This window comes from Mus musculus, chromosome 10, assembly GCF_000001635.26.
Source record: "Mus musculus strain C57BL/6J chromosome 10, GRCm38.p6 C57BL/6J".
Taxonomy (NCBI): Eukaryota; Metazoa; Chordata; class Mammalia; order Rodentia; family Muridae; genus Mus; species Mus musculus.
Window position 1 is genome coordinate 127,737,798 of NC_000076.6, and position 15,589 is coordinate 127,753,386.

The window sequence follows — 15,589 nt, forward strand, 5'->3', positions numbered from 1 at the left end:
CACTTCAAAGACAGAATATTCTCTGATTTTCATAGCTTCATGTGCTGGGCCCTATCTGAATGCTATGCCACAGAGTGTGCCTTCCTCTAAATTAAAGGTCGGACCTGAGAGGCATCTCCTGTCACTCATCACCCTCGTTTCACTGTCCAATTCCTTTCACGTTTTAGGAACCCAGGAGTGGGTAATAACACAGAAAAAAAACTTTTGAGACAGGCTTTTATGTAGCCTAGGCTACCTTCAAACTTGCTATGTAGCTGAGGGTGACCTTGACCTTCTGATACTTTCGTGTGGATGGACAACATAGTCATTCCCTGGTATGGCTAAAAGGGAGGATTTTGTTTGTTTTAAAAGATTTACTTATTAATACATTTATTATGTATACAGCATTGTGCCTGCACTTATGCTTGCAGGCCAGAAGAGGGCACCAGATCTCATTAGCGATGGTTGTGAGCCACTATGTGGTTGCTGAAAATTGAACTTCGGACCCCTGGAAGAGCAGCCAGTGTTCTTAACCTCTGAACCAGCTCCCCAGCCCACAAAGGGAATGCTTTTATGGCAGATATGAAAGAGAGAGGACAGATAGGCTGGAATTGGCCATGAGACACAGGCCTGGGCTGGAGTTGTGCCTGGCTGGCAGGCGAGGCAGGATGGGAAGGAGCCAGCCTGGGCTGTCTAGGCTGTGTAAGGACGTAGGCAGGGGAGCTTTGGTTTTATGGCTAGTCTTGAGCAGGATCATTTGATGAGCAGATTCAGGAGAAGGGAGGAGGCCAGTGATGGAATTCTAGACAGGGGACGGACCCGTTTAGGAAGACACCTGGGTTGCCACGGTCCAGGTAACAGAGTGACTCCATCTGGCCATCTACCAGGAAGGAGGGTCCGTTTTGGGCTATCAGAAGAGCTTCCTGGGGATCTAACCTGAAATACTCCATTCGTTAATCATCTACCCCTGGTGAGAGTGTCTGGTGCTGCTTCCAGGAATTTGGCATTGTCACTGGGCTCGGACAAGGAAGTAGGCTCAGATAAGAACGTGAGAAACGGTGACTGTGGGGCTTTGTTTGCTACTATGCTTAATCATTACCGTGTGTGATCTCTTTGTTTACTACTTCTCTTGATTACTTTGTCTTTGGTCTAAGAACCATGTTTTTTGTTTTTTTTGGATGTACCTAGAATGATATAAAAGCTAAAAAAATAAAGTTGCTTCAGCCTCAGCCTCAGCACTGGCTGGAGTCATGTTATAGTTTTGTCAATTTTTTTTTCTTCTTTGCAATCCTCACTCCCTCCCTTGAGACCCGGTTGACTGACTGAGCTGGCTTGGTCAGACCCCGCCCCCCTCACCCCCATCCGCACAGTCACATACCTGCACCCGCACACAGGTTTTTAGAAGGCGCCTATATGTGTGCAAGGCAAGGTGACAAGCAGAACTCAAAAGTGGAGCTCTGGCAAAACCACAGATCCCTGCCCTCAGAAAGCTCGCGGGAGTCATAAATTAACTGAACAAGCACACAGATTTTTGCGAGGCTGTTGGGGGACAGGGTTGGTTGGACCTGCTTTTCACTCCCCAGGCGCCACAGCGAGCGGGCTGGTGTGGGCTCGTGGCTCCGCCCGGCCGTCGGGGGGCGCTGCCTCCTCCCGGACGGCGGGGGGCGCTGCGGGCCGGGCGGCGGGGGGCGCTGCCTCCTCCGGGACGGCGGGGGGCGCTGCGGGCCGGGCGGCGGGGGCGGCCCGGGCCGGCGCGGCGAGCGGCTCGGCGGATGGAGAGTCTGGCCGCGGCCGGCGGCGCCGCCTCCTCGTCGGGCCGGGCACGGCGGGCCGGGGCCTTTGTGTGAGGCGGTGGCGGCGATGGTGCTCGGACCCCGCGGAGCCGGGTAAGCGCGATCGGGTCCAGCCGGACTCCCGCTCGGCCTTTCTGTCGCCCTGGCTGGGCGCGCCCCGCCGGTGTCCCCGGCCGGCCCTGTCCTCCCTCCCGGCGACCGGGCCGCGGCTCCCGGGCCTCCGCTCGGCCGGCTCCCGCGGCGCCGGGCCTGGGTCGCACGGGGGCAGCCCGCGCTGTCTGTGGCGACCGAGGTGCGCCTTCCCGGCGGTGCTGCGCCCCAGCCCGGTGCTGTCCCTGCCCTGGCGGATCGCGGGGAGACCGCGGCACGGGCAGACCTTTGGTTGGGGCGTACTCCTTGCAAGTTGTATATCCATGGGGTGCCCGGAGCCTCCCACCGTGGATGAGTGACCGCCAGGGCCCGGGAGACGCGTGGTTGGTACCCAACAATACTCAGACGAGTGCTGGGCCCCCGGGAAAAGTTGGGAATTGTTGGTAGAACCTGGTGCGATGGAGAAAAGGGTTGTGCTGCTCAGGGCGAGTTGTGCGAAGCACACGCATGTGACTAGTTGTTTCTCCGAGGTGTGCAAGACCTGAGATGGGGGAAAAGTGATGTTAAAAACGCTTGCAGGAATCTTTCCCTTGCTTAAGGCATCCAGTTGTTACTGTATAGTTGGTAAAGACAGATACAACGTACCTAAGTAATGTTACATACCACAGTTGTGTTTGCTTTGGCTATGAGTTTAGCTTCATCCACAGAATACAGTAACGTTTGAGAAATTAGCATCCAGAAGGGGTCTGGGAAGGACCAGAGAATAGGCAAGTATCCCATGAAGGGCGAGGTGGGGATTCAAGAGTTTGAGATTTTGAGGTGGGGCTGGTGGTGGCTCTTATCTGTAATCTAGCATTTGGGAGATGGAGGTAGGAGTATCATAATGCCATCAAGATCATCCTTAGTAACAGAGCAATTTCAAAGTCAGCCTGGGCTACATAAGATCTCAAAAAGAAAAGAAAAAAAGAGCTGAGAGGTTTGTTTGTAGACTGGAAAGGACAGCTATGGCAGACAAGTAAAGGTGCAACCGTTACCTCTTCCTTAGCTGCTAATGGAGCATTGATAATAGTTCAAGTATATTCCTGGCATTTGGCATTGTGAGGAAAGAGAATAGACTTAATGATAGAAAGAAAAACTTGATTTAGGAAGAAGTTAGTAAAGAAACCCGAGCCTGTTGTTTGGATTGTACTGAGGGCTGAACATCCATTCAGTTGGAAGGCTCCTAGCTAGACACATATAGCTCACTCCCCTCTTTTAAAAACACACAGTCTGGCTTTCTACCCCAGGCTATCCTAGGACTCCTGTTATTCCCGTCCCAGACTTCCAAGTGCTACAATTATAGGTATCTACTATTGTACCTGGCCTCTTTTTGTTTTATTTTGTTTTTAAGGATTTATTTGGTTTTTGTTTTGTGTGGATGAGTATTTGCTTCTGTGAATGTAAGTGTACTCTGTGTGTGTGTGTGTGTGTTGCCTGAAGAAATCTGAAGAAGGTATGGGATCTCCTGGAACTAGAGATAAAGTCATGTGGGTGCTGGGGACGGAACCTGGGTCCTCTGCATGAACAGCAGATGATCTCAGCTGCTGAGCTGTCTCTGCAGCCCCAGCTCCGTAGACTTTCAGGACCAAGCTAACTGATTTTTTTTTTCTCATCTCTTTTTCGTTTTGTTTCAATGATCCTGTGGTTGGGTCTGTGCAGGGTGAAGGTCATTCCCCACTCACCCCCCTTGTTATCTTCTGCTTCAGTTTTCCTTGTCCACTCCTTCCTCCTCAGCTAGGACACATTGAGAACGTGCATTTCTCTCCTGCACAGAGCCCTGGTTTAGGGATGTGTCGCTCTCTTGTCTTGCCCACAGATTGATCTTGCTGATACAGAGGCATCTTCCTAGGAGCTGCTAAGATGGGCATGAGGATCAAACTGCAAAGCAGCAACCACCCCAACAACCTGCTGAAGGAACTCAACAAGTGCCGGCTGTCAGAGACCATGTGCGATGTCACCATCGTGGTGGGGAGCCGCTCTTTCCCCGCCCACAAAGCCGTGCTGGCGTGCGCAGCTGGCTACTTCCAGAACCTCTTCTTAAACACTGGGCTAGATGCTGCGCGGACCTACGTGGTGGACTTCATTACCCCTGCCAACTTTGAGAAGATCCTGAGTTTTGTATATACATCAGAGCTCTTCACAGACCTGATCAACGTTGGGGTCATCTATGAGGTCGCTGAACGCCTGGGTATGGAGGATCTGCTGCGAGCCTGCCATTCCACTTTCCCAGACCTAGAGAGCACTGCAATAGCCAAGTCCTTGACCAGCACCAGCGACAGCCAGTGTGTCACTCTCAGTTGTCCCTCAGTAGATCCCACCCACCCCCTTGGAGAGTCCCGGGGGAGTGGGGAACACTTCGGTCCTGATAGAAACTATGTGCTGCCTACTGATGCAGGAGGAAGCTACAAAGAGGAAGAGCGGAGTGTCTCGGGTGACACTAATCATGGCTTGCCCCTGCCACAGCTGCCACTGCCACCAAAGTCGGAAGACCACGACACCCCTGTTCCCTTCACGTCTGTTCCTAGTGTGGCAACCCCACCACCAGTCCTAGGCATGGTCAGCACAGGCATCCAGACCAGCACGAGTTCTTGCCAGCCATACAAAGTTCAAAGCAACGGAGACTTCAGTAAAAGCACCTTCTTTGCCTCTGATAACGCGGTAGACATTACAACCCAGACCAACTCCTGTTTGAGCAATAGCGACCACTCCAGAGATCCAAGCTTTGGGCAGATGGATGAGCTCCAGCTGGACGACGTGGGGGACGAGGACCTGCAGTTTGAGGACCCGGCCGAAGACATCGGGACCGCAGAGGAGGTGATTGAGTTGAGCGACGACAGCGAGGACGACCTGGCTTTCGGTGACAGTGACAACCGGGAGAATAAGGCCATGCCCTGCCAGGTGTGCAAGAAAGTTCTAGAGCCCAACATTCAGCTGATACGGCAGCATGCGCGGGACCACGTAGACTTGCTCACAGGCAACTGCAAGGTCTGTGAGACCCACTTCCAGGACCGAAACTCCCGGGTGACCCATGTCCTGTCTCACATCGGCATCTTCCTGTTTTCCTGCGATATGTGTGAGACAAAGTTCTTCACCCAGTGGCAGCTGACCCTGCACCGGCGGGATGGGATATTTGATAACAACGTCATTGTCCACCCCAGTGAACCCCTGTCTGGGAAACTGGGTCTCTTTCCAGGGGCAGCCTCCCCGGAGTTGAAATGTGCTGTCTGTGGGAAAGCATTGGCCAAAGATTTCCACGTGGTCCGTTGCCACATCCTCGAGCACGTGAACTTGAAGGGCCAGGCCTGCAGCATCTGCGATCAGCGCCACCTCAACCTCTGCAGCCTCATGTGGCACATGCTCTCCCATCTGGGCATCTCAGTCTTCTCCTGTTCGGTCTGTGCCAGCAGCTTTGTGGACTGGCACCTTCTAGAGAAACACATGGTTGTTCACCAGGGCCTGGAGGATGTCCTCTTCCGTTGCCACTTGTGCAGCCAGAGCTTCCGGTCAGAGGCAGCCTACCGCTACCACGTCAGCCAGCACAAGTGCAGCAGCGGCCTGGACGCGCGGCCTGCTCTGGGACTACCACACCTAGCCCTCCAGAAGCGGAAGCTGCCCGCCGAGGAGTTTCTGAGCGAAGAGCTGGCTCTGCAGGGCCAGCCTGGGAATAGTAAGTACAGTTGTAAGGTCTGTGGCAAAAGGTTTGCCCACACAAGCGAGTTCAACTACCACCGGCGGATCCACACAGGCGAGAAACCTTATCAGTGCAAGGTTTGTCACAAATTCTTCCGAGGTCGCTCGACCATCAAGTGCCACCTCAAGACGCATTCAGGGGCGCTCATGTACCGCTGCACAGTCTGCGGCCACTACAGTTCCACCCTTAACCTCATGAGTAAACACGTCGGGGTGCACAAAGGCAGCCTTCCCCCTGACTTCACCATCGAGCAGACCTTCATGTACATTATACATTCCAAAGAGGCTGAGAAGAACCCGGACAGCTGACTGGGTCCCAGCAGAGTCAGAGGGAGCTCCCAGGTGGCAGCCGGGATAGTGACTTTGTAAAGGCCGTTGGTCCTCCCCCCGCTGACGCTACAGCTTGCCTTGTGTGTGTTGTGTTGAGAGAAGAAATGGCACACAAGCTGTTACTGTTCTTGAGAGGCGGCACCGCTGTTACATTTACCTCCGTACCTGTTGTTGCCCGCAGAGGGCTGCGTCTTGGATGATTTCGAGGCTGGCTTTAGGATCTAGTCAAGTGGCCGTGTTAACTAGGTCCCCTTTGCCGGTTTCTCTAGTTTTAGTTTACTGATAGGTTTTATGCTGCTAAGAGTCCGACCAACAGCCTCGCTCGATGGGGTCTTCACTGTGGCTACAACCGCCAGTCTCAGCTGTGAGAAGGTTTGGGATATGTGGTCATTCATAAGGGTCTAGTAGCAAGGCAGTTCGTTCCCATACCCTCAGCAGGGGCAAGGTGTCAGGAGCGGAGGGCACTCCTTGCTACACAGCTCAGATCGCCTGATTGGATCGTGAAAGTCCCTTGGCAGCTAGATCCAAATTGGGGACCGAGCTTTCTGTTTAGGTTGGAAAGCTTTGGGTATCCCGTGGTGCCACCAGACGGGGCAGCCTGGATGGATGGAAGAAGGGCTCCACCTTTCTCCTCATTTCCAAAGAAACACGGTTTTGTAGAGTGAGAACCCTTGATGTCAAACCTTCTGTCAAGAGCAGGGAGGACAGAGAGCCACCTCAGTGTAGCCGTCTGCCATCTGGCTACCTCCTTAACCTTGCGTCTCCCTGTCACGGAGAGGTGTCTCAGACAGCAGCAGTCTTGCCTTAATTTACACCGAGTCTCCCACTCAGGATGGTTTGACCTACAGTGCAGATGAGAAGACCATGTGAGTTTGTGGTGGATCACAAGCCCTTCTGGATTAAAGGAACCCAAGTAACTTGGTGGTACATAGCAGGGTGTGCATTCTGACTGTCCTAGTTGGGTGACTTGTTTACTTGGTAACAGTGTGGGAGTTTGGCAGTTCACCTTTGACCTGCTGGAATTATCCTGATCTGTCATTGCATCACCCCCAGGGGGCGCTCTTGGATGGTAGCTGGCTTAGGCCTCCCACGCAGCTGTTTGGCTCCATTCTTAGTCTATGAAAGGGTCTTACCCAGAAAAGGCTGGAGAGAACCCTTAATCTTGCATACTTATAAGGCGGCACTCCAGTAGCTCATACTACCTCACCCTGCTCAGGTGAGCTCTAAGAGTCCCTAACTTTGGGCCCAGCCACCGACACTGCCCCCTGGTGGGACTCAGCAGCGCTCTGGGCTGTTTCATAAGCAAGTGGTTTTAATTAACTCACAAAGCCTTTCTAGACATTAATATTTATTTTATTATTATTTTTTGTTTTGTTTGGTATACATACTACCCAGCATCTCTTTTCAATAAGTGACTTTAGGAAAATTAGTTTCTCTCAAGCAAGGAGCCACATTCCAACAAAGGGTTACGTCTGAGGAGAGGAAGACAGGGGTGTAAGCAGGAGAGAGTATGCCAGGCCTTTTAAGCAGCAGTTTCTCCCAGTGTAGTCTCTAGCAGAACAAACCCAGGTCAGTCACAGGAAGAAGGTTTTTGCACAGTTTTATCCTTCTGACACAAGGAGCCTCCTATACATATATATGTGTGTGTGTGTGTGTATACATACATATATGTATGTATACATACATACATATATATATATATATATATATATAGACATAGAGGCAGACCAAAGCAGTACACAGTTGAGCCGGTCAGCGGCCTCTTTCCCCGGCTGTGAGTCGGTGTGCAGGGCCTTCCCAAGGGCCCGAATGGTGTAGCTCGAGTAGTTGAGGATACCCCTCACCATCTAAACGAGGCATTTTCAGGGAAGTCAGTCGTTGCTGTAGCTCTTAGTGTCTGACTCGGAGTCTACACTGGGGATGTGTAGCACACTACAGTTCCAGGTCTGCTGAGTTTTCTATCCCCGCCCTCCCTCTGCTGCTGCCGAGGAGTGAGCATTGACTGGTTGACTTGAGACAGGTCGCTGAGAGTGGAGAAACCCCCTTGTCCTTAGCGTAAGGCATCTCCGATGCTGGGTAGTCTGTGTACTTAACCTGAAACTGTGAAGTTTTCCCTTTTTGCCATAAACCAAAAGGCAGATCTTTGAGGTTTTGCCCTTGAAACATTAAAACACAAACTGTATTTTCTGATCCCTTCAGGTTAATTGATCAGGGAGGTCCAGTTGGTCCCAGTCAGACATGTAGCAATTGGGACCAGTAGCTCACAAGGCTTGTTGCCCAAACCATATCTCTTCGGGTAGCCCCATGTTTCCTCTCTGTGAAGTTGTATTTGCTTCCCTGCAGTTAGTTCCTCCTGAGGGCACTCCGGGACACCTGGTGGGAGGAGTTAACTTTATTTTGCATTTTTAACTTTACACCCATTTGAGTTCATCCCCACCCCCACCCTTGGATTCCCGTTTGGCACTATCCCCTGTTGTATTGCTGTAGAGCTCTCCTTGACCTTCATCTTTGCCTGCCCCCCCCCCACTCCCACCCCCACCCCCGCCACTACCGCTCCCTATTTTTGTTTTTGTTTTTGTTTTTTTTTGGTCTACACTTAGAGCCAGCTGTACAGTGTTCAGAACTTTTGTTCAGCAATTCTTAGGATTGTCCAGTTGGCTATTTGCAGAACATTAAGCCAGACTCGGGGACATCCCTAGCTTGTTTCCTAAGGGGAAACTGTAATGTTGATGTGGCACACTGGCATTAACAGCCTGTGCTGCTTGTGGCCAGAGGATAAGATGTGTCCACATGTGCTGGTGTCCCTGACAGCTCCGTGACGCCACGGACGTCAGATAGCCCTACTCAATGAACCCCAGGATTTGGTTCTAAATTTTAAGGTTCTGTGGAGCTCCCACAGTTTATGCTAGTCGGGGAATAAAGAGGTATTGGTGGGGTCAGGTGACCCTAAGAACAAGGCATGGGTGAGAATTTCTCTTACTTTATTGTGACCTATCCCCAGCCCCGTGTGTACCGGGCAAACCTGTAAACCCCAGAGCTTTTCGCCCAGGCAGGGCTTTGCTACTGATTATCTTCCTTTTCTGGCTTCCTGCTGTGCTCTCTCCACCAGACCCGAGACTACTCAACTCTGAAAGTGAACTTAAATCCCTTTACAGATGGACAGTGAATTTGTTGGCATGGGAACGAGCCCTATGGAGTGGTCTCTGTCTGTCTGTCTGGGAGTGCGTTCACGTCCCAGTCCCATTGGGTGAGTCAGAAATCGGGTGCACAGCATCCATCTCGGTGTGATGACGCGTCACAGTCAATGTCAAGAGGAAGATGGCACCTGTGGCAGCGATCCTGATATTTTCCTTCTGCCGGTCCCCACCCACCCTGCCCGGAGTAGCTCAAGTCTCTTCTGAAGCAGAGAAACGTTGCTGTCTAACTCCTTCCATTAAATTAAGAAGTACTGACCTCCTAATATTTAAGTGTTTACTATCTGCTGTAAAGTTTTGTATATTTTGTAAACCTTTTTCCCCAAAACAGTAGACATCTAAAATCGTACATCTGATTCTTTTATATTTCATTGTTCAGCACAAAGTGTGGTTTTTATTTAGAATAAAAAAAGAAACAGACAGAGAAAAAAAAAAAAGAAAAATTTGAAGTGAGTTCCTTTCCCACGGACCCTCAGTTCAGATAGCTGACTTGCTCCAGCTTGCTCTGGCCTGCTCCGGCCTGCTCCAGCTCGTTCCGGCTCGCTCCGGCTTGCTTCAGGAGCTTGCACCAGCCCAGCAGATGCCTGGACTCTTTCAGGCACCACACAGTTTTCCTGGGGCCGGGATTCCCCAGGACAGGCTTTGCTGACTGGTTTTAGTGAGAAATTATGTCAAAGACTCAGAGTTTCAGGGAAAAACCTCTGAGGTGATTGATCTGTCAGCCTGTAGAGAACAGTGGACCTCTGCAGCCGTCTCAGCCCAGAGCTAGGAAGCAATGGTTCTTGCTGACCACTTCATGGTGAAGTGGTGCATCTGAGTGGGAGGCAGATGTAGAGGGGAAAGAAGCCACAACCAGGAGGCAGAGGCTCAGCTTCGTTTTGTTAGGTAGAAACTAGTATTCTTACTCAGAGAACACAGACCTATGGTCCATTAGGTCTCAGAGGCCCAAAGCCTGGCCAGTCATCTGTTGACATTGGTAAATGCCTGCTGAGCAAAAGGGCCTTGTAGTCAGTGTATCTGCCTATCCCTTCCACGGGGGCACAGACCCTGAGGAGGTTCATTTGGTGATGCATGGTCTCAGGCATGAGGCTTCTGAGATCACCTATGTATAAGATATATACCAGAGCTCACATCAGACATACAGGCATCAAGGCTTAGCTTGCACTGTAAGTGGGGACGAGCGAAGAAGGTCTTTTTAGTGCAATTTCTGCATTATTTGGTTAAATTTCTACTGTACCTTCAGCAGCAAGTAAGACTTCTGGGTCAGCAAGCCTTTAGCTGTGCCACTGAGTGGCAGTCTAGGACTCAAGACCCTCTTAGCTTAGCCATTGAGCAGTTAGTACTTATTTCCCTCTTCATGTCTGATAGATCCAGGGTGCACCCACCATGGAGCTTGTGGGGGATTTGGTAAGCAGAGGGTGAGGTTTCTGAAAGCAAAAGGGGTTTCTGGTTAAGTAGTTGTTAAAGCCTTCCAGGAGGTTAGCGAGGTGGCTCTGACATTAAAGTGTCTGCCACACACATGAGTACCCATGGTGGCGATATTTATTTGTAACCTTAGTGATTGAGGGCATGGGTAACAGGTTGGTCCCTGGAACTTGTTGGCCAACTGGTGAACTTGAGGTTCTCAGAATAGAAGATGGAAGCCATTGAGGAAGACATCTGCCATTGGTCTTTAGGTTTGGTCTACAGTCACACACACACACACACACACACACACACACACACACACACACACACAAAACCATTCTCGGCGTACTGCTGGTAGGAGAACCAGGAAGACAGAGATCAGAGGAAAGTACAGGGACACCCATTTACCAGAGCAGACTGTGGGTCTGCAGGTCCATTGCCCTCCAAATGGTTTCCAGAGGCCATGGACACAGAAGGCAGATGCTATAGTCTGAAGCTTTTGTGCATATGTCAGTCTGGTAAATGAACCTTTGCCAGGGGACCCACCTGTTAACAAGAGGACATCTTTTCTTCCTATAGTTTTAGTAGACAAACTGCTGGGCAGGGGAGCTATGGAAAGGCTTGACTAGAGAGAACTCACTATAGTGTTCTGGAAATCAGCCTTTGACCTCCCCTCTCCCTGCGTGGGAGGTAGAGTACCTGCAGTAGCCCCCAGAGTGTTCTCAGAATGGATGTCCCCTGATCTTTGCCCTATTCTGGAGAGAGAAGGTGGGTGTGGGAATCACTGGTGGCTGTGTCTCCCTAGGAGAGAAAGGTCATCTGTGAGGAGGCCCCTGCTTTGGGGGAGGAGGAGCAGGATGGATGGGGGAGGGGGCGGGGAGGAGGGGAGGATACCACAGGGAAATAGAGCCACATTTCCTGGATGCCTGGGTGGAGGATCCATCCTGTTGAGCCAGCTGCCGGGTGCCTGCCCACGACCCAGCTTGCTGGCTGTAATCCCCACCCCCTTGATTTATCAAACTCCCGGGTTAGGGATGAGGCACAGCTAGGGAACGTCCTGCCGAGGCCTCCTGGGTCCTTGGCCTCTGGCCTCTTGTCCTCACAACTTGGAATATCAACAGGCAGACAAACACAAAGGGAAAGTTTTGCAAGGTTCCTGTGGGGCTGGTTTTTTTTCCCCTTCCGGCCAGGGTGATTTATGAAACAAGGGCAGCTAGTTCCCTCTGCAGAGCATCCCTTAGCCTCCCTGCCTTCCTCAACCCAGCTGGAAGTACACACTTCTCAGAGATTCCCAGCACGGGTGTCTCTATGATTTATTTATTTCGCTTCCCCACCCCCCACGCCCCACCGGTGTGGCTCCCTTAGACATCAGTACCCAAACAAATAGTGTACTATCAAGGAAAGATCCATTCTCTGTCCTTCCCGAACCGTTTCCCTCTCCCCACAGCAACATTTTGATATACTTAAATTGGCCCTGAACAAGCCAGTCCTTCCCACCCCCTCCCACAGACCTCTCGCATCCCCCTCTGAACTTTCTTGTTGGTGGAGGAAGCTAGAGTCTACCTTAGCTGGCTACAGAATTGCAGAGTGTAGGTGAGGTGTTTGGAGGCGGAGAGGACGCCTGAACGTTTCGGATGGGGTGGGTGTGGAGATCCGCTGCAGCGGGCAGGCTGCCCTCTTTGGTAATGATGATGGAGTGCTGGGTGGAAGAAGAAGAGGAGGCTCGACCACCTGCTGCCCTGGCCTGCTCCTTGGGAAGGTAACGGACCACAAGGCTCAGCAGTCGGCCCCGGAAGCTCGGGCTGAGAAAGTTGTAGAGGATGGGGTTGGCCACACAGTGCAGCATGGAAAAGCAGTCGATGATTTCGTAGAAGAAGTAGAGAAGGTTAACCAGGTGACAGTGGAGGAAGATGTGGGTCCCGTGCAGAGTGAGCAGCAGCATAGTCACTTGGTAGGGCAGCCAGCAGATGGCAAAGACAACTATGTAAGCCCACATCAACAGGCAGTGGCGCCTGCTCTCCGTCTGCCTTTGCCTCCGAAGCCGGCAGGCTGTCAGGATATTGAACACTGCGATGAGAAGAAAAGGCAGTAGGAAGCCCAGGATGGTGGCCGACAGGGCCACTGCCAGGGCCCAGGCGCTGTACGTTTCAAAAGGTGCTAGGAAGAGGCACATGGGCTCGGAGCCATCCAACAGCTGGATGTGCACCACCTCCGGCAGTGGGATAATGGCGGAGAGGACCCAGACGCCTGCGCACACGGCCCTCCGTATTCGGTGCTGGTGGCGCTGCCAGGAGGGAGAGGTGTTGGTGAGGGTGACGTAGCGGTCAATGCTGAGGCACGTCAGGAAGAAGATGCTGCTGTACATGTTGACAAGGTAGAAATAATGAATGAAGCGACAGGAGAAGCTGCCCCAGAGCCAAGTGTACTCCAGCATGACCTCCAGCATCCAAACAGGCAGAGACAGGATGATGCCCAGGTCTGCGATGGCCATGTTGAGGATGTACAGGTTCAGCATCCCCACCCGGCCTGAACGGCGGCAGTTGACACATATCACCAGGACGTTCTCTACTAAGCCTACCACGAAGATGGCCAGGTAGAAGACGAAGAGGACCACGTGTTTGGTGTTCTCGTTGAATTCTATGTGGCAATCGGTAAAGGTCTGGTTGAAGAGGTGGAGCAGCTCTGTCCAGTTGTGGATGTCTCTAAAATCATTGTCCGGTTCCAAGGTGGAGACGGGCCTGGGGCTGGGTATGACTGACATGAGGGCCAACTTGGGTCTGTTGGACAGAAGAGAGGGTTGGAAAAGAAGAAAGAGAGAGAGAGTCCCTGAGAAGGCAGCCTCTGTCTGCCCCCATACCTCCAACTAAAAGGCCTCAGGGGCCTGGGGGAACTCTCTGGCTGAGGGAAGGTGAGAAAAGCATGTTTAGGACTCAGATTATGTCTGCGTTAGTTTGACCCAAGAACAGACATTTTGTAGGAAAATTGGTGTTACTTGTACCCAACAAGGTTTCTTCCCAGCAATTCCAGCTTACTAGCATCCCCAGTGGTCTCTAATTCTGATTCCCTCTTGAGATTTTACTAATTTAGTGCAATCTCCATTAGGGGTTCCTGTTCTGCCTTGCTATTTGGTCATAGGTTTGGGATACACAGACACACAGACAGACACCCACCCACCCCTCACACCTCTGAGCTGCCCCTGGGAAAATCTTTGGATCCCATGGGAAAGCCATTTGTCTCCAGTCCCTGACTGTCATCTTCCCAGGGAGAGTTCAGCACTCACCTGGATTTCTCTTGGGAGCACCTGTCCCGGGGAGCCTGTGGATGGGGCTGTTAGTGCCAGGAGGCTGCAGAGGCAGCTTTGCGGAGCAGGCGCTGCTGCTGGCTCCAGGCAGCTCTGCTTGCCTGCAGGAAGTAGCTGTCACTTGCTGAGGCTCTGTGGGAGAGGGCTGGGGTTTTTCCTGTATCCTCCCAATCCAGTCAAAGGGGACGGACATCCGAGAGACTGACAGTGTGTGTATGTGTCAGGGGTGGGAGTGGGGAGATGGCCAAGCTGCGAGCATTGAAACCCAGACTCAGTAGCCGTACAGATTAGCCTCCTTAAGTCTCGGTTCTTCTCACCTCTGCAAAATGGGGCAACCAAAAAAACAAAAACAAAACAAACAAAAAACCAAAAAACCCAACAACAACAACAACAACAACAAATAAAACAAGATCTCATGGCAAATTTCTTTTTTCTTTGTTTTTATTTTTTTAAAGTTTATTTTATGTGTGTGAGTTTATTTTGCCCACATGTACATACAAGTAACACATTTGTGCCTGGTCACCGAGGAAGTCAGAGGAAGTCTGATCTCTTGCAACTGTAGCTGTGGATGGTTGTGAGCCATCACGTGGGAGCTGGGAACCAAACCCAGGTCCTCCGCAAGAGCAACAAGTGCTCTTAACTGTCTCTCCAGCCCCCGGGGCCAATTTCTTATATGAATACAGAAATGCATGCTTTCATTTCTCTTGATGGCTTAGAGTCTCTCTCCCGTGTGTGTCTGCAGTGACAAGGACAAAACCACACTGCAGTCACTCCGGGCTTCAATGTGTCCCCTTTCATGGTTACAACCCCCTGCCCCACCCCCACCCCCAGAACTTCCATTTTGGAATCAAAGGTCTGCTGATGTGGGGAGCTTCTCAACATGTTGGGGCCCAGAGTTCGGCTGTTTTACACCAGGCACATGGCACACGGCTGACCGTCTGGACCTGAATCTGCATTTGGTAGGATGTACAGACAAGGGTGTGCCAACTGCAAGGGATTAAAGATATGACTGAGATCCTCATAACAATATTAGCCATTTTAAAGATTTCCTATTTGTTTGTTTGCTTGTTTGTTTGTTTTTTGTGTGTGTATGAATGTGTAAGTGTGTGTTGTGTATGCCTTGTGTATGCTAAGAGTCCAGAAGAGGGTGTTAGATCCCTGGAGCCAGAGTTACAGGCAGTTGTGAGTCACTCCATACGGGTATTGGAAACCAAATTCAGGTCCTCTGAAAGAGCAGCAAATGTTCCTAGATGCTTAGCCATCTCTCCAGCCCCCAAATTCTCTGAACAGCTCAATGGCATTTCAGCACATGTTGTGCAGGCTAGCTGACGCAAACTAGCCTCAACAGAGAAAATGCCTCCATAAGATCTGGTTCTAAGACATTTTCTGAATTAGTGACCAGTGGGGAAGGACTCAGCCCATGGTGGGTGGGTGGTGCCATCCCCAGGCTGGTGGTCCTGAGTTCTATAAGAAAGCAGGCTGAGCAAGTCCTGATGAACAAGCCAGGAAGCAGCGCCCCTCCATAGCCTCTGCTCTGCACCAGCTCCTGCCTCCAGGTTCCAGCCCTGTTTGAGTTCCTGTCCTGACTTCCTTCAGTGATGAACTAGAGAAACATAAGCCAAAGAAACCTTTTCCTCCCTAAGTTGCTTGTGGTCATGATGTCAGCAAAAGAAAGTCAAGACATTTTTTGGGTCTTCTTCTTTCCCTCATTTTCCCACTCCCTCTCCCCACCCCCCGCCTCGTGTGTGTGTGTGTGTGTGTGTGTG

At 51.5% G+C, this 15,589-nt stretch overlaps 2 protein-coding genes across 2 annotated transcripts; one reads left to right on the forward strand and one right to left on the reverse strand.

Annotated features, from left to right (window-relative positions):
• The first annotated feature begins 1,732 nt into the window (after positions 1-1,732).
• On the forward strand, positions 1,733-9,552 carry Zbtb39 (zinc finger and BTB domain containing 39). Its single transcript, NM_198035.2, has 2 exons — positions 1,733-1,865; positions 3,718-9,552. The coding sequence occupies exon 2, from the start codon at positions 3,762-3,764 to the stop codon at positions 5,898-5,900; it is 2,139 nt and encodes a 712-aa protein (NP_932152.1). The 5' UTR covers positions 1,733-1,865; positions 3,718-3,761; the 3' UTR covers positions 5,901-9,552.
• A 2,252-nt stretch (positions 9,553-11,804) lies between these two features.
• On the reverse strand, positions 11,805-14,001 carry Gpr182 (G protein-coupled receptor 182). Its single transcript, NM_007412.2, has 2 exons — positions 13,803-14,001; positions 11,805-13,299 (listed from the first exon to the last, which is right to left on the reverse strand). The coding sequence occupies exon 2, from the start codon at positions 13,281-13,283 to the stop codon at positions 12,087-12,089; it is 1,197 nt and encodes a 398-aa protein (NP_031438.2). The 5' UTR covers positions 13,284-13,299; positions 13,803-14,001; the 3' UTR covers positions 11,805-12,086.
• Positions 14,002-15,589: the final 1,588 nt, after the last annotated feature.

Excerpts from the sequence above, each read along its gene's own strand:
- Gpr182 (NM_007412.2), bottom strand. The coding sequence starts at position 13,283 with ATGTCAGTCATACCCAGCCCCAGGCCCGTCTCCACCTTGGAACCGGAC.
- Zbtb39 (NM_198035.2), top strand. The coding sequence starts at position 3,762 with ATGGGCATGAGGATCAAACTGCAAAGCAGCAACCACCCCAACAACCTG.